This window comes from Barbatula barbatula (assembly GCF_947034865.1).
Source record: "Barbatula barbatula genome assembly, chromosome: 1".
NCBI lineage: Eukaryota > Metazoa > Chordata > Actinopteri > Cypriniformes > Nemacheilidae > Barbatula > Barbatula barbatula.
The window spans coordinates 18,002,719-18,020,502 of record NC_136766.1 but is presented as its reverse complement, the minus strand read 5'-3'; the positions used below and the strand labels follow the sequence as shown (position 1 = coordinate 18,020,502).

Here is a 17,784-nt window from a genome sequence, read left to right as displayed (position 1 = left end):
TATTTGGAGGAATGTTTGTATCCAAACAGTTCATGGCTATCATAGTAGGAAAAATGTAAATGGTAGTCAAAAATGCCCCAGAACTGTATGCGTTCCTACATTCTTCAAAATATATTCTTTTGTGTCCAACAGAACATATGTATAAAGCAATTTTTCGGTCACGAGCATTCTTCCAAATATCTTTCTCTGCATATCTTTTTCACAGATTTGGAACAACTTGAGGGTGAGCCGATGTAGACAGAATATTCCCTTTTCGGCGAACTGTCCCTTTAACCCAGTTTTTATCAAAAAAGAAAGAAAAATAGAAAACGAAATAAAGTCAGAAGGCAATAACACATGAAACCGGAAAGAGGACCTATATAGGTAATCTGCAGTTTACCAGGACAAAATGAAGTCTTATCTTTCTATGACTTCCTATCGCACAACAGACCAATCAGCGCCTATTACATAGGCGCTTGCAGCAATACGCCCCGCCCTCACCTTTACAAACCGGCCAATCGGGGCGCTCCGTGGGGAGATTGACTCCAAACAGGGAGGACGAACCAAAGGCAGGTAACCGAGAAAAAAAGAGAGACAGCGAGAAAAGCCTTCAGGGTTTGTTATGGGGTTAGCGTGAGACGAACCAGGACTTTTTCTGCCGTCTTTTCCAGTCAAACCAGTAACTCTGGATAGAGAACGCGCAAGTACCGCAACAGGTAGAGTCTCCTGCCGCACTCTCTGTCGTGTCTCTCTCTCCCTGGAGTTCTCTTCTGTCCTTCCTCGTGTACTACAATTGAATTTCCATTTCTTTTGTTTGCTTCTCTTGGAGAAAGGTGAACCCTCGTGTTACTGTTTTATTTGATCTTTGCTCTTAATTGTAGTTTTTACCCTTGTGGTCCCTGATGGCTTCGCACAGTGATACTCTGGTGGTGTTCTTTGGGGCAACAGCTGGTGCAAATGGGGGTAAACTGGGGTCGGATGAGAGGGAATTAATTCTCTTGGTGTGGCAAAGTGTGGATCTACATGAAAAGAAGGTACGGACCTTTTGACCCCGTTGTGAGGCTAGCGACCTCGTAATGGTTACACTATTCTAGTGTTAGAAATCACCTTGACAGCTGACATTAGCCAACGAGGTACGCTTTATCAAAGTAACCATTTCTACAGCGCTAAGCTGTCCTTACATCAGGATTAACGCTTGGTTTATTTATTTGGCTTCTTCGTTTAAATGTTATGCGGGTTTAAAGCCCCGAGAGACGAAAGCGTGCCATGTTGGGTGCATGTCATCACCTGTAGGTCAGTAACCCTGCCGTGTCTGCTTTGCATTTACACCGACACGCAAACACACCGCCCGAGATACCGTCACCGTGTAAGTGACCCAAAACCGGAATTTAGGCTGTCTACCTACACAGCGTTAATATGCACGTGGGGAACGGGAACATTGCGAGGCCGGTTGAAAGAGTTGATATTGTTAACAGGTGGGCAAACTTCAGCGGCGCCTGGTGAAGCCGGACAATGTGGATCTCACAGAGCATTGTAAGGAGGAGACCAGACTCACTGCAGAGGAACTGTGTGAGGCCGAAGAACCGCTGGAGAACGTCCTACAACAGGTGAGAGAGACGTCTGTATCCTTACACTCACCCACCCATGTGTATGCGAATGGCCTGTTTGTTTTCTACTTTGATGAAATGACAAAAAAAGAACATCAAGGCAGCATCCTAGCAAGTGGGTCAGAATGATTTTCATGACACAATCTTTATTAAATTTACAATTATTTTAAAGTAGGAAATCGCAACCAATTTTTGCACTTAAAAGGTTCATTATAGACACGACGCAGTTTAGTTCAACTGTATTATTATGGCACTTTTCACAATTAGCATTTTTGCAAAGCAGCTTTCACAAAATGTTGAAATAAACAGTAAAGACGTAAAACCGTATAGAAATAAGTATGTGTAATACATGTACGTGCCAAATAAGTTGTTTTTCCATGCGAGTGTAGGTCTTCAGTGCACATATAATTGTAGTACGTCAATGTTTAGTTATGTTTTGGTGGGCTCATCAATGTGTGTGTGGTTTGGGTGCGGTAAGGATGGCACAAGCACGTTGCTCCAGGGGAGAGTGCAGGTCTAGTCATGTTTTGGACTGATGTTTTCAGCAGACATCTGGAACACGGAATGTTTACCTGCGAATGCACCTATACCCTCACATTTCAGCAGCAGGAGCGAGCGCGAGGGATAGAAATATAAGGGCAAGCAGAGAAAATCGAGCCAGTTCCTTTTCTCCCGTTTGCTATCCGTGTTAGCCTCATTATCGAGCCGGATACGGATAGTTTCGGGTTCCTCCTGAGTTCTGCAGGTATGTTTTGACAAAGGGCGGTTGTTGCCAAACGGGTTTCTCAGCCCTGACGTGGAGAGATTTGTTTGTACTTTGTAAGCCTTTTCCCACCCCCCACTGTTTCACACCATCGTTGCTGTGCCACAGAAGGAATTTAGAAGTAGAGCTCAGTTGTGGGATTGTTTTGTGGCTACTCGAAGCGTTTATTATAATGATTGGCAATTACAATACATTTTATATGTTAAAGTGCAATTAAAAGACTTAAATGTGAATTGAAAGCGTCCCTCTTAGAATAAACATTTTGAGTTGTATTGCACACTTCGTGCATTCACTTAGTGATATTTGCATGCTATCACTATTCGGTTGTAGCCTATCCCTAAAGGGCTCTGTAAATATTAACTAGTGAAATCAATTTGTCCCGGCCAGCTTTCAGATAGTTAGAAAGTTGTTTTTATTCTTGTTGGTGACTGTGAATAAATCTAAAATGAGTATTTTCTGTCACATTTACACAGAGCTCTATTTGAACTTGTCATGTCTCACACACTGGGCTGGAAAACAAGTTAACAACAGGCATTTAGGAGGATATACGTAATGTGGCTCATCCTTTCTTACTCACGGATTTGAGTCAAAGCTGTTTTTTTAGAGCTTGTGGTTTCTTTGTGCTGTTTCGTACAGGGCCACTGTGTCAACAGCGGAACAATAAGGAAAAGAGTTTGCAGGATATATTGCTTTGGCTTTACACCTGCGTATGGAGGCTAAGGCTGTGGGAATAAAGGGAAGCTTACACACCTGCGTGTCTCTGTGTGTTACTTTGGCTGAGGGAAATTTTATGAAGACTTTATGAAGCATTCATTTTGTTCGTGAGAAGTGTTTGTCAGAGAAAGTCAGCTTGGGTGTGTAACCGAGGGTGTGTGTGTTTGTGAGCTACTAGAGTGCAGCACAGCCTGGCATATACATGTCAGTACCTGTGTGTGATGAGCCGAGTGCTTTATTTCTCCACAATCTGTCAGTGCTCAGGGAGGATTCTGGGAAATGCACACAAACACCAGAATGTATAAGATGAGCGACACGTTCATCCGTTCTTTCGTTCTGCCTCAGAGCAGAAAGAAACAAACTTTTCATCAGTGAAATCAATAGAGATGAATTAGATGTGGTACAAAACACTTTACTTTAAATGTATAGATTAATGACGCATAAACATCAGAGACGTGCAGCAGGCACATCCTCTTACCTTATCTCGGAACACTCCCACTTTGCTGAATCTGGGTGGATCCTAGGGCAGAAAAATCAATTCAATCGTTTTAAAAAATGCGGTCGATTAGATTTTTTTTCTTTCATATTTCCCCAAGCACTGAACATTGCTACTACTATCCATTAGATGACACTTTTCCTGTTACAACGGGTGGATGTTACAACAGTGAGCATATCGTTCATGCATTGCTTTATTAACATGGCAGATGTTGGTGCAGTGGCGCAACTGCACATTCTCCGAGGGGTATGCGAGATCAGTTTTGGTGCCCCCCATATTTCATAGAAATACAACAATAAAATAGTAGCCTAGCCTATGTTAAACATACTTTAACTGAAACTTTATAATAAAACTTTAATTGAAAAACAAAATAAGACTGATTGAATCTAACGATCAAATTTAACATCACATTCACATAAAAGGCAGCGGATCATAGGATTGCAGCGTCTCTTTACAGCTAAATTTGCAAACATTTTGTTGTTATGCTGTATCTTAAATGTAAAATAACCTGATCCTGTTTGATCAAGGTATGCGACTGTTCTGTTTCAATAAACCTAAGTGTGTTTAAAGTTTAATATACAGGTTTGTGGCTCCTCATTTTATAATTTACCCATGTAATCTGATTTTTACTGATCTTTTTTAGAAATATCAATAGGACTTCTTGTATAAAATGTATAATCATTGACTCGATTCTAGAGCTTGTTAATCTGAATCGAAACCCAGCCCTTTTCAAAGTGAGCTTTACTGTCTCCGTCTCGTGTTGCCTATTTGGCACTTTATTTTGAATTGCAACGATACCTTACAACAGCCACCAAATTTGTGTTTATCATTGATAAGATATAAAAAAATTAAATGTTAATTAAATTTAGTAATATTTTTAATTCAGATTAATTTAAGTTGGTATGCTTTCTTTTCATGACGACACAGGGATCCAGAATTATAAATAACTTTCTAAAACAAGTTGGAGTACTGGGGGAGTGTATCAAGTACCAAAATACAACGTCATTCGTCCAACTTGTCTTTGTTTTTGCTTAGCATTCATGTTACCTAGCACAGCATGTTACCTCCACTTTAAATATCTTTGGAATGATTTAAAGCAAATGTTTTGGATTAAAAGTGAATATTGAGGACATGCCGCAAAAGATGACACAATAATAAGTAATATTTTATCAAGGGACTTGAATGAATGAATGTGTTACACAGTGTTTAGAGCGACTCTTTGTATGGAGTTCCATTCCTGCATTGCCCTGTGGCATTTGGAATTCGCCCTTTATGTACACACGTGTGCGCACACACACTTAAGCGAACAAGCTGAACAGAGGAGAACGATTGATCATGTAACCCAAAGATCAAATTTCTATCTTGCTCTCAGTATTGCAGTGGAGAATGTGAAACTGAAACTTGCGTGTCCCAGTCGAAACACGGCAAAACATTGCTTTTCATGTTCCTCTCAGTACTTCTGAGCGTGCTTTACTCTGTCTGTCTTAAAGTTTGTTCTTCTATCTTGCAATCACTTGGTGTTGTCACCAGGGTGTGTCTCTGTTTTAGCAGAACGTTTGTGTTGCAGAATTGAATGCGCTAACTAATTTGTGGAAGGTGGGGCTGTGCAGGGAAAACCGAAATTTACACACAATACACACAAAAATATCTCACGCAGTAGAGTGCTAAACAAATGCATTTGATTGCAGAAGAGTGCTATGTCAATACAGGGCTATTCTAAGACTTTTGGTAAACCTGTAATGACTATTTGAATCCTTGAGATGAGGTAAGGCCGGTTATAAAACAAAACCTCACAGCTCAGGTGCCTGTAAAATTAAAAAAGGAAGTAATTGTTTTGTATTTCTCTGAAGACAGGCAAAGTTGGGTTATGTCGTCAATATAAACCATAAGAACACTCCGGTAGACCATAAAAGTATACAGAATCTTTTTTCCATTGCATGCTAGGATGAGGCACATAGAATAACACTTCATAAATCCACTAATCTGGAATTTAAATGAATAATCATGTCGGATATCAGGCCTTTCAGTCTCCAGTGGATTTATTCTCCTCTTAGATCCTGCTATTCTGATCCGGTATCAGTTGGATTTCTTCATAATATTTGAGTGTTAAATAGCCATGTGTTAGAGATGCTGGGATAAAGAAATCCAGAATCTGGGACATTTCCTCTCTTTCTAAAGCCTAATTGCTTTTCTTGCACATTATACAATATTTCCCTGATTTAATCGTCTCTTGTAGCTTTGGTGTTTATCGTTAAAAAAAAATATTTGTGAAAGGCACTTATTTGTATAAATTATACAAAGCTATTGTAAAATAGCTGATATGTGCATGCTTGTGGACGTGACTGCCATTGCATTAGTTTAATTCTAATATTAATATGATGGACTGCAATGTTGTTCGGCAACTGTGAACCTATAAACTCCATTTACAACACCTTGCAAATATAATAGATATGAACAAGATGCTACTTAAAGAGACATTGAATTTTCCTTGACTTGAGCTGCTTTGTATATCTATGTTTGTTTTAAGCATTTGTCTCTCTTGTGGAGTGAGCTTGTATGTGGCATCTGAAAGGTCTGTCAATGTTGACAAGACATGGAAGACCTCAAAAGAACTGTAAAGTTGGTGGTTAACTGCTTCTGTTGTTGACCGATGCATCGATTGACCCGTTTACTAAACATCTGAAGGGAATCATTAAAGGCTCAATGTTTCTTGCTTAAAGCAGGTGTGTGTGGGAGCCCCATAGCTGAGAATGTGCAGGTGCTGTTCGTAAAGCTTTGTGTTTGTTTTGTCATCGATGTTGCTGGTTACGTGACGCGCTTTATCTAAAATGACAACGGCAGCGGACACGGCTCACTTCCTGTATTTTCACCAAACCCGTCTGACCTGCTGCTTAATCTGCATAACAAGATGACGCATGCGCAAACACAGGAAACACTGTGTACGCGTGCCTTACAACATACATAGTGCCCTTGACATTGTGGTAGAAAGTCTATGAGCTTTAGCTTTCAATGTGTTTGGAAAGATGTTGATTTGAGAATCTAAATACACAAACAAGTTGATCTGTTTCGTGTAGGTTTATCTGATGCTGTGGACTGGAAATAAAATCTTAACTGTTGATTTGTTCGTATTCTTTGTTTCTTTAGTTTCATCAGTCTGTATCAGCTGAACTCAAATCTTTGGGCAGAAGCTCATACACGCTGTGTGTGGACGGCCCACTGGTTGTCCGACAGGTGCTTCACCCTGAGGCCTCCAAAAAGGTAAATCCACAACCACTCTTTCATCCTTATTGGTATTCTTTTTCCAGTGTCTCATGCACAAATGACTTTGTTTTATTTATTAGAAAAGAATATTGCATGTTCAGCAACTTTCGAGTAAGATTGGTCTGCCATTCTCTATTCTGGCGTTTTTATATGAGCTGTCAGTTGTGGTGTCATCTGTTGAGCACAAACATGTTTTAATCTTCACTGGAATGCTGTCCCATTCAGTCCTATATCCCTCTTCATCGCTTGCTTGTTCCTTGCCCATCCCTCGGGCTCCTCCTGAACATATTTTCCTTCTCAAATCCCCCTCATTTGCCTCTGTGTGTTGTAGAATCTGGTCTTGCCGGAGTGTTTCTACTCGTTTGTCGACTTGAGGAAAGAGTTTCACAAATGCTGCCCCAACGCAGGCACTGTCAAAGATCTCACTCTGCCCTCCATGCTGGACTGTATCCTGCCTCTGAAACTAATTTTACAGTGCTTTATATAACCGATCTAAATACTCGAGTGTAACTCTTGATGCGTAACATTCATATTGAGCCACTACATTTTTTTTATCAGCATTAAAAGTTTTGAATCTACGGTCAATTGATATGAGATTTAAAGGAAAATAAAAATGTTTGGACTTCAGCTGTTCAGTATGTATATATGTATGCCATGTTTGTATTGCTGTTTGTGCCTTGACCTTGTTCTCAGATGTGTGTGTTCCCGAAGTGGTGGATCAGGAGGCAGGAGTGAGGGAGGTGAAGAACATGGTTCTGCTATTGTTGCACCTCCTGGCTGAACCTTACAGTGAGTTACACAGCATGAGAAATTCATCATTTAAACACAGTGATTAAACATCATGTTACATTTGATCTCCCTAATCTTTTAACTTTTAATCTTTGTAGATCACACATTCTCAGATTATGAGGTTGTCAACTACAAGTTTGAATCCGGAGCGTGGTATGTACTCGATACTACTTCTTAGATTCTTCCGTTTTTATACGCTGTAAGGGAGGGTCCATCAGCGCTGCTGGTGCCCGGTTGTCTCTTGTTGATTTGGCATTCCATATGAATATTTCTTGTAAAAAACTGTAAGGGCTGCTGAGGATGTGTGATGGATACCTGTGTGTCTGCATGTGTTTTCAGCAGTAAATCCGAGGCTGTGGACAGCGAGACGGTCATCAGAGCCCGCGGGTTGCCATGGCAGTCTTCTGATCAGGACATCGCCCGGTTCTTTAAGGGTCTCAACATTGCCAAGTGAGATTACAGCTCAATGTAGCACTGAGACGACACAGAGATTGTGCTCAGGACAGACCCTTAAGTGCACATTAACAGCGTAATGTAAAACCTCTCTTATGTATTTTTCTATATCTGTGTGTATCAGAGGAGGCGTTGCTCTGTGTCTAAACGCTCAGGGCCGGAGGAACGGAGAGGCTCTGGTGCGATTCATAAACTCAGAGCACAGAGACATGGCACTGGACAGACATAAACATCACATGGGCAGCAGATACATAGAAGTGAGTTTATTTCCTCGCAGCATCCAAACACATGTGAATAGAGATTGATGTAGTAACAACACCCACATTGGACACCTAGTCTATGCAAAACCAATCGTTCATTTCACAAAATGTTCTATAACATTTATTTTGGCAGAAAACAGTAAATCGCAGTAAAAAGATTTACACCATATGATTAATACAAATGAAAGTCATGACGGTTGTGCAGTTCGATTTCCCCTTACGTTGTTTACCTCTCGTTTCAGGTGTATAAAGCCACAGGAGAGGAATTTTTGAAAATCGCTGGAGGTGAGAGACTTGAAAGTCTTGACATTTAAAATGAGTTTAGGACTACAATGCGATCAGAAGATTCTCAAGTGTTTTTAGCGTAAATCTCCATCTGCAATTCCCTGGTGTGTGTGTGTATGCGTGTCTCATTTTTTTCCTGCTGGGAAAATGAAAGACTCTTTGTCAGACTCTTCATGTTGCTGACTCATGTTGGTCAGGTAGAGAGGGAAACTCTACTCTGCGTGCCTCCTGCCCCCTCTGTGTCCAGGCCAAAAAGAAAGAGCGCTCTTCCCTTAGGGAGAAAGATGGGTCAGGTGCCTCTGAAAAGCCTCACACACAGCAGGTGTAAAAGACCAGCAGCTCGCCTAGATATAATTACACCTGCGTGTGTTGATGCGTCTGCTGAAAGCTTTTAGAGTAGTTGAAAGCCTCCAGAGTGGATGTTCTGACATTCTGTACCTTTTGTTGCCCTCAAATAGAGTTACACTGCTTGCATGCGGGTACTCGCTTGAAGATTAAAGCAGTCACTTTATACTGTAATCATGCCTATAACATTTTCTTACTCGACAGGCACATCCAATGAGGTTGCTCAGTTTCTTTCTAAAGAGAACCAGATGATTATTCGTATGCGAGGGCTTCCGTTCACTGCAACTCCTCAGGATGTTCTGGGTTTCCTGGGGCCGGAGAGCCCAGTGACGGACGGGATGGAGGGACTTCTGTTTGTAAAGTACCCGGATGGACGTCCCACGGGGGATGCGTTCGTTCTCTTTGCATGTGAAGAGTATGCCCAAAATGCCCTAAAGAAGCACAAACAAATCCTGGGCAAGAGATACATCGAGCTGTTCCGCAGTACTGCAGCTGAGGTCCAGCAGGTATACATGAACCCTTATTTAATCAGGAATCAAATAAAAAAATACTAAGCGTCAGTCAGTGTTGACAGGTCCCCTTAAAATGCACCCAGTGATAAAGCAAGGAAGTTGCATGTCATTGTCAGTAAAATATTTAAAAACACACAGCTTTATTTAGTTAATTCTGTGCGCATAATAGTTTTTTGTTATAAGATCTGGTAACACTGCCCTCGGTTATAATGAAATAAATATAATGCTAAATATAGTATTTCCTTCCAGCCATGTATAGGGTGTTATGCGGTTAGATTTTCTTGGGTGTGTTAACAGAAACTACCTGCCATTACGGTGGATTGGGTAATGTTTTTCTTGTCCAGAATAGTTGTCATTGTTTTCCTCTGTGTGTTTAAAACTAGGTACTGAACCGCTACATGTCCACTCCACTGATCTCCACTCTTCCTCCGCCTCCTGCTCCAATCATGTCTTTGCCTGTTCTGGCCACGCCTCCCTACATCACCACTGGCAACACACGAGACTGCGTCAGACTGAGAGGGTTGCCCTACACCGCTGCCATCGAAGAGATCCTGGAGTTTATGGGGGAACACACCATTGACATCAAACCACATGGAGTGCACATGGTCCTTAACCAGCAGGTGATATAGAGCGAGAGGGACACAACTTTATCATGACCGATAATAGACACAGGCCACAATAGTCAACCAGTCATCCTACAAATAACTAGTGACATCGCTGTCAGATACATGCTCAAAATCTGACATTTCCAGAATGATTTCTGACCACTTTTGGGTCATCTAGGGTCGTCCATCCGGTGATGCCTTCATTCAGATGAGGTCGGCTGACCGTGCGTTCATGGTGGCTCAGAAGTGCCACAAGAAGATGATGAAGGACCGTTATGTGGAGGTGTTCCAGTGCTCCACCGAAGAGATGAGCTTTGTACTGATGGGGGGAACTCTGAACCGCAGCGGCCTGTCACCACCTCCCTGCAAACTACCATGTAAGAGAGACTCCACCCCCTGTCCTATCTGAACCTTTACTATCAGCCAAATGCACGCCCTCTGAGCCATAAACCTGGGACTTGTGTTAAGTCATTGTAGAAACCGATAAGATGAACTATGGTATTAATAGTTCGTATTCAGCGTGAGCCAGCGGCTGTAATCTGGTCCTGCTCAAGAGATGCAGGTTTGTGTTTGTGTGCCTCTACTGTTCTAGTCGGATGCTATATTAGCTCGACTCTTTGAAATCAGATTTCGGTGCAGGAAAGCGGCGCGATCACCTCTGTCACCGATCTAAAGGTGCAACTTTTTGACATTTAGACAGAGCAGGACTGTAGCGACACTAAAGGAAAGGCTGTTTACTTAGTGATTTGATCTGCTTGTCTGACCTTGGCTTGAGAATAGGACGAATGTGCTCACGCCACACCAGAGGAGACCGTAGTAGTCCCAGTGCCAACTGTGTGTGTGTGTGTGAGTGTGAGTGATTTGCATACCCACATTACCCTTTATAAACTATTAGTATATTTAAAGGGATAGTTCATCCAAAAATGAAAATTCATTCAGCATCAACTCATCCTCATGTCATTTCAGACTTGTATATGACCAAACAACATTGGCCCCATCACACAACACGGAGACATTTCTCAAAATATCGTATTTTCCTAAATGCTTTTTCTTTTTGTTTTGTCCTCAGGTCTCTCTCCACCAGCCTACGCTGCATTTCCTGCAACCACAGCTATGCATCCCACCGAGGCTGCATTGTATCAGCCCCCTCTGCTGGCCACTCCAAGAACTCCCCAACACCCTCAAACACACAGCCCTGGGCCTACTTTAGCCTACTACACCCCACACCCACAGCTGTACATGAATATGAATATGAACTACACTGCCTACTATCCCAGGTATAATAAATACACATGTGGTGTGGTCCGTAAACATAAAGTCCCATGTTTTTTATATATATATATATATATATTTACTTAAGTTTCTCCCCTTTCTTTATTTAAGTCCACCGGTCTCTCCCTCCACCGTGAGTTATTTTGCGGCCCCACCGGGTTCAGTAGCAGCAGCTGTTGCCGGACAGCCAACCCCTACCATCCTGTCCCCTCAACATGGAGCGCTGGTGAGAATGCAGGGCCTGCCATACAATGCCGGGGTCAAAGACATCCTCAGCTTCTTTCAGGGATATCAGGTGACTTTTCATTCCATTATTCACTCCTTAGTAACTTTTCTCTAGGGACATAAAAAAAGGAATTCGAGGATTAAAGTTTCCTGACTGGGAATCGGTCTGCTCATGTGTGCTTGTTGTTTTTGTTGAGTGCAGTTCTGATATTACAGTACAACTTTCAGAATACACACATACATGTTTTTTTAGGCTTTTAGCGACTTGTTTGTTAATGATTTGTCTCTTTTTGGCTTCGTGACTAATCTTATAAATGGAACTGTTCAAAAGTCACGAGTTATTCAGCACTAAATTATCAAAGTTTTTTCTTAACAAATTATATTATCAGCAGCATCATTTCAAGTAATGATTTTTTTTGCCTTGATGACATGTAATCTTGCTGGCATTGACTTCACCAGTTTGTGCAAAACTTCATCCATGTCTGTGGTTCCCAAACAGAGGGTTGGGACCCTAAGAGGGGGTGTGACAAGGCATTCTTTTTAATAGGATACTAAATATAAGGAAACTAAATATTATTGCATGCTGTTAAGAGCTGGCTCATACTTTGTCTGCATGTACAAATGAAATCCTATTAAAATGAAACAAATCCAATTGAATTCAAGAAATATTATATGAGTTTGCAGGGAAATTATGTTTCTTTATGTAGGTGGTGAGGATCTGGTGGGGCACGAAAACATGTTTTTCTATAAAAAAAAGGGGTGTGTGGTAAAAAAGTTTGGGAACCACTGATCTTCCATGTTTATTATGCATATTTATCTTATCGTACTACTTTCTAATTAGATATTAAGTTACAAAAACACAGATTTGTGGTGTGACCTCAGACGTTTGAATGGTTCAGTACTTTATAGAGTAGTTCTCTAGGATAGCATTTTGCTCAATCATTTTGTCCCTCCTCTTCCCACCTCTCATTAGCTGACACCTGAGTAGGCGGAGTCTTCAGAGGACGGTATGACACCCACTGTACACTGTGTAGGAGGGAAAAGGGTTTTTAAAGATGGAAGGATGGTTAGACGGACGTGAATTATGCTTTGTTATGGGCACGGGTCTGTGTGTGTTTCTTCTCTCACATCTAGTCCCGGACATTTTTCCAGTAGCTGTGATTGTTTATATTTTTGTGAAACTGTCTTCAGCATGCAGTGTGTCTGCCCGGCCCTCTGAGGTCTGAGTTGTGCGTGTATCTGATGCGTTCACAAAGCGTATCACGGTGGCGCGTGTGTGAGAAGCTGAATTCAGGTTTGACTTGTGGCTGAACTGATGAAATGGATCCGAGCCCAGTTCACCCTCCAAGTGTGCTTTTAACCTCTCTGACAAAATGCACACTACAGGGCTCTGTGTCGGGGAAGTGATTCTTTTTGGCAGGTGGTCTAAACCCCCTTTCTCTTTATCTATAGTGAACTCAGGCTTTTATATCCTATGCGCAACCTTATATAATGTGTACTTCATTCATTCCTTTATCGTGCAGTGTATTTTGGGTGGTGTGTGTTCCATGTGTTGTTTGTTTTAATGGATATGTTTGGGGTATATTGGTGTCACCTTTTGTGTTGCGCTATATGGGAACATAACACATTCTTTTTTTTGTAACTCTAATTTCTCCAGTATATGAATATGCCATTTTTGTCTCACCTTTAGTAATAAAGCTACAAAATAGGGGTGTGAATATGTGCTACAATCTGATTCAATAATGATTCAATTATTATTATTATTATTATAATTATTTGTATTATTAATGAAATGACCTTTTTACTAAAATCCATTATCAACATATTTAAATTGATGCATTTTACACCCCGTTTACGGTGACGAATGAACCGCTAAGAAAAGTGCTGACTGTTCAGTTTAAAGTTCACTTAAAATGAAAATGTGGTCCCCCTCTTTTCATTTCAAACCCATATTACTTTCTTTCTTCCACTGTACAAAATGAGAAGATATTTTGAAGAATGTTTCTTAACTGAACAGTGGCGGTACCCATTCACTTCCATTGTTTGGAGACCAAACCAATGAAGGGAATTGGTGCCAGCGCTGTTCAGCTACCAACATTCTTTAAAATATCTTCTTTTGTGTTCTGTGGTAGGAATAAAGTCATACAGGTTTGAAATGAAAAGGCGGTGAATAATGACACAATTTTCATTTTTTGGTGAACTCTCACTTTAAAGAGAGTCGTGGATTACTGACTGTGGCTCATTGTGCTGTAGTATGTTCCTGAAGACTACAGCAGCTTGGTTGGAGTGAGTGATCAGGGCCGGAGTCTGATTCAGTCTAAAGAATGGCTGTGTCTGTAGGGGGAGCTCCTTGAGGTAAGGTCCCACGATGCCCCCCGACCTGAACCTGTCGCTTGTGCATGGACTAAAACTCTTAACTCCTCCACTCACTTCCACTGGTCTGGGGTTGCCTCCAATCAGAAGTGGAATCCATTAATGCTCTGTTTTTTTGCATCAAAAATCTAACACACTTTCTCTTTGTTTTGGTTGTTTAAGTAGTCCTAATCTGCTTGAATAATCTGTATGCTGCTTTTAGGTTGTATGATTGGTTTGGGGGTGTTTGTTGGGAAGCAATGACTGCTCTTTATGGGTTTCTTAAAGGGATAGTTCACCCTGAAATATAAATCCTGCCATTATTTACTCGCCCTTATGTTTTTTCAAACCAAAAAATATATTTTGAAGAATTATGGTAACTAAACACCACCGGCCCTCATTGACTTCCACTGTGGACACAAAACCATACAGTCAGTTCTCAAAACATCTTTTGTGTTCCACAAAAAAATAGTTATACACGGGTAGTGAATGACGTAAGGGTGAATAAATGACAGAATTTTCATGTTTAGGTGAATAATCTCTTCAAATCATGAATGAATAGATTTTTTTGAACTAAACTTACTTCTGTTTGTTCATGTTTAATGAAGGAATGCTTTAATAATACCTGATTAACTCAAATCCTTTGTCTACTTAGCACTTCTGTGTCTAAACATGTGGAGGGGTCTTAACCTGTGACAATGCATCCCACAGGTGGCATGTTTTGTAGTAACTTTCGTGTGTGTGTGTGTGTGTAGCTCCAGGCGGACTCCGTGCTCGTGCTGTATAATTGGAGTGGTCAGCGCAGCGGGGAGGCCCTGGTGACTTTCCCCAGCGAGAAGGCGGCGAGACAGGCCATAGCTGAACGCTCCAATCTTCCCCTCGCCGGTCACCCCATCCGCCTGATCTGTTGCGAGTGACCAAACACGGACCGCTAAACCTTCAGAGGGAGGACCGCACTTGATCTGTCTCACCCCCTTTCTTCCTCATTACCTGTCTTTGGCTTGCAGACAGTCCCTGTTTCTGACGCAAAGCAGTAGTTTTGGAGGGGACTTGACAGAGAAAAGCTGTATATATGTTTGTATATACTTACAAGTGAAACATCCGAGTAACCGTGCCTTGCTGCTTATTTACAGGAGCGTGTGTGTGTGTGTGTGTTTGCGCTTGTGTGTGTGTGTGTATGACAGAAATAGAGAGCAATTGCATGCATTCTTTACTCCGTTCGTTGTGTCTTTTGATGTCAAGAAATCTTCTATCCTTATTCAGGCCTAACTGTATGTGAAAAACATTGCCAGCCATTAGTTTATGGAACAAAGATGTCAGCAAGTTCTTCCAGCATTTATATTATATGCGTGTTAATATCTTTCCTGAAGCACTGGGCAGTGCTGTACACTAATGTTAGGCCTTCTTAGTCTTTGTCTTGTGCTAGGTAACCAAAACGCAATGCAGTACTTCATACTGCTGTTACAGATAAAAGGGTTGTTTTGGCTTGCAGTGTGATTGTAAGAAGCCAGATACTGTACATGCTATAAAGACTGTAATGCTGCATAGGAGGTAAAGAGGGCATGATGGGGTTTTCTGATGTACCTCTACACTGTTGGACTGAAACAACCTTCAGAGCTGTTTCTTTATTTAATAGAGCTCAGACCAAGTGTGTACTCCATAGACTTTCATGAATCGATTTTTAGTTGAATCCAGTCGAAAAGGGAACTTTTTATTTAAAGAGAAAGATGAGTTGTTTGTGTGATCTGCATGCTTGTTCTTTATAGGAAGAGGTGTGTATTCTGTTTCCCCAATGAGAGATTATGTGCAGTCTGAACCATGCCGTGGCCTCGCCTTGTTTTGGACTTGCAAGAAAATGCAATCTACTTCAGTTGTTTTCTACTGATATCAGGCTGAATCATAATCTTTTTCTTTCAAGACTACATTACTCCGAGTGCAATACAGGCTGAACAAACTGGCACACCTCTCAAGTGAAAGAGGGGGAAGTTTTTTGTTGTTTTCTGAAATGTGTATGTATGTGTATATGTGACTCTTATATGCAACCAATAAATTGATATTGCTCTGACATAAGCATATCAAATCCTGTTTAAGAGATAATATTTTCCTTGTAAAGCCACAGAAAGCTGTGCTGTTTGTGGTAGGGAGGATTATGCGTTTAAAATAGAACTTAAAAATGTTTTAAAAGAAATTCTCAATTCTATGTCCTTAATTATGGTATAAAATTGGATGCAGAATAAAGAAACAAGCGAACAATTGAGTGAATTTGAAAGCTAATCAATAAAGTCCAAGACTTTTCAAGACACCTACTTGCAAAGCTACCGTACTGTGAAAAGTTTTAGGTACTTGCGTATAACTCTGTAAAGTGGGGATTCTTGCAAAAATTCTGTTTTATAAATAAATTGTACTTATTAATTAACTTCAGTTACCTAAATCAAACCAATATTTGATGTGTCCCTTTGCATTTAAAGCAGCTTTTGAACTAGGTACAGTTGCAGCTGTCTTGGGGCATCTTGAAGACATTGCCACTGTTTTTCTGGATTAAGTCTTTCAGTTTTTTCTCGTGGCTGTGGATACAAAAATCTTACTGTCTCCTTACAAGTAATGACATAAGAAACGTTTGAAAATATTAACCAAAAATATTAAAATGAAAAACAGCATTTAGTTCTTAAATGCCCAGTTTCACAGTCAAGCGTATCTAAAGCACGGACCAGGCCTTAAATGAGGATATTTGAGTTAATTTTATACATATGTCATAAAAACATTACTGGCACTGACATGTATAAAGATGTCTCCTTATCTTCATTCATTTTAGCCTAGAACTAGCCTTAAGCCTTGACTGTTACCTAACTCTGGGAAAAGTGTTTGCTTGTATGTGTATTATGTTTTGTTATGCAAGGATAATGTATAAATTAACCCTGACATGCAATCAATGCCCTGATGTAAAGCTCATGAGAGCTCATTGTATTATATCATGGCTGTTGGGTTAATGGCCTCTTCTGCATTTATCAATGCATTAAAGCTTTATATAATACATGTTATGTTGGCCTGCTAAAATGGGCCACTTTTGTCTAAGGCCCGGTTTCACAGACACGGTTAAACTTAAACCAGCTATGGTTTTTGTTGAATTAAGATATTTATGTCGCTTTTATAAAAATGCATTCAAAGAATACATTGCTGGTGTGCATCTCAAGACAAAACAATTGCACTGATATATTTTAAGATATTTCTGAGCAAAGTTGTATTCAGTAAAAACAGGTCACACATTTGGATCTGGGACTAAGTCTCTTCTGAGATTAAGTGGGCACATCATCAAATTGTTTCTTTTTATGTCAGATCTCTTATGTTACTCTGTATATGTAACGCATAATGTTTTTGTTCCACAGTAGTTAATGTTTCACAAGTCCCCCTGGAAGACAACTTTACCATTAACACATTAAAATGGGCCAGAAAAAATCTACTAAACATGCCTATGGATCAAGGAAAAATTAAATTTCAAAACAATCGCATGACAAATTAAACGTTAAAAACTTGTTCTTAAACGTAAGACAATCAAATTTAGATTGAATCACTTTAATAGAGGAATGAGCTACAGTTCACCTAATGGTTAGTTTAGTCTGATTTATTCTACATGTGGATTTTTGCTATTTCTGTTTGGGCTATAAAGGTAACAGCCATGTCAAACATATATATTTCAGTAGCAGACCCTGGATTGAATGTCATTTTGTACACAAATGTACTTTTCTTATGAGCACTGTTATGAAGTTAATCATAGTGGCTGTTAAGTGCAGTTCATTCACAAATTCAGTTACACATTTGTTTCTTATTGGTTACATTCCCAAACACAATGAGAAGCAAGACACAGTTGT

At 40.5% G+C, this 17,784-nt stretch overlaps 1 protein-coding gene across 5 annotated transcripts; it reads left to right on the top strand.

Moving 5' to 3' along the window:
- The first annotated feature begins 478 nt into the window (after positions 1 to 478).
- Positions 479 to 16,214, top strand: esrp2 (epithelial splicing regulatory protein 2). 5 transcript variants are annotated; one of them, XM_079457274.1, is made up of 17 exons: positions 512 to 695; positions 861 to 1,013; positions 1,455 to 1,586; positions 6,704 to 6,817; positions 7,152 to 7,266; positions 7,514 to 7,609; positions 7,708 to 7,762; positions 7,949 to 8,059; positions 8,187 to 8,319; positions 8,565 to 8,607; positions 9,157 to 9,458; positions 9,848 to 10,084; positions 10,248 to 10,446; positions 11,139 to 11,346; positions 11,453 to 11,636; positions 13,820 to 13,921; positions 14,674 to 16,214. In XM_079457274.1, exons 2-16 carry the CDS (start codon positions 882 to 884, stop codon positions 13,904 to 13,906), a joined length of 2,148 nt encoding a protein of 715 aa, XP_079313400.1. In that variant the 5' UTR covers positions 512 to 695; positions 861 to 881; the 3' UTR covers positions 13,907 to 13,921; positions 14,674 to 16,214. The 5 variants fall into 5 exon arrangements, with proteins under 5 accessions (XP_079313399.1, XP_079313400.1, XP_079313398.1 ...); XM_079457275.1 differs by having other exon boundaries at positions 561 to 695; positions 7,952 to 8,059; XM_079457273.1 differs by lacking the exon at positions 13,820 to 13,921 and having other exon boundaries at positions 479 to 695; positions 7,952 to 8,059; positions 14,674 to 16,006.
- Positions 16,215 to 17,784: the final 1,570 nt, after the last annotated feature.

Coding starts and splice junctions, on each gene's coding strand:
- esrp2 (XM_079457272.1), top strand. CDS start 882: ATGGCTTCGCACAGTGATACTCTGGTGGTGTTCTTTGGGGCAACAGCT. Junction 7,763..7,948: donor AAGTTTGAATCCGGAGCGTG/GTATGTACTCGA, acceptor ATGTGTTTTCAG/CAGTAAATCCGAGGCTGTGG. Junction 8,320..8,564: donor TGGGCAGCAGATACATAGAA/GTGAGTTTATTT, acceptor CTCTCGTTTCAG/GTGTATAAAGCCACAGGAGA.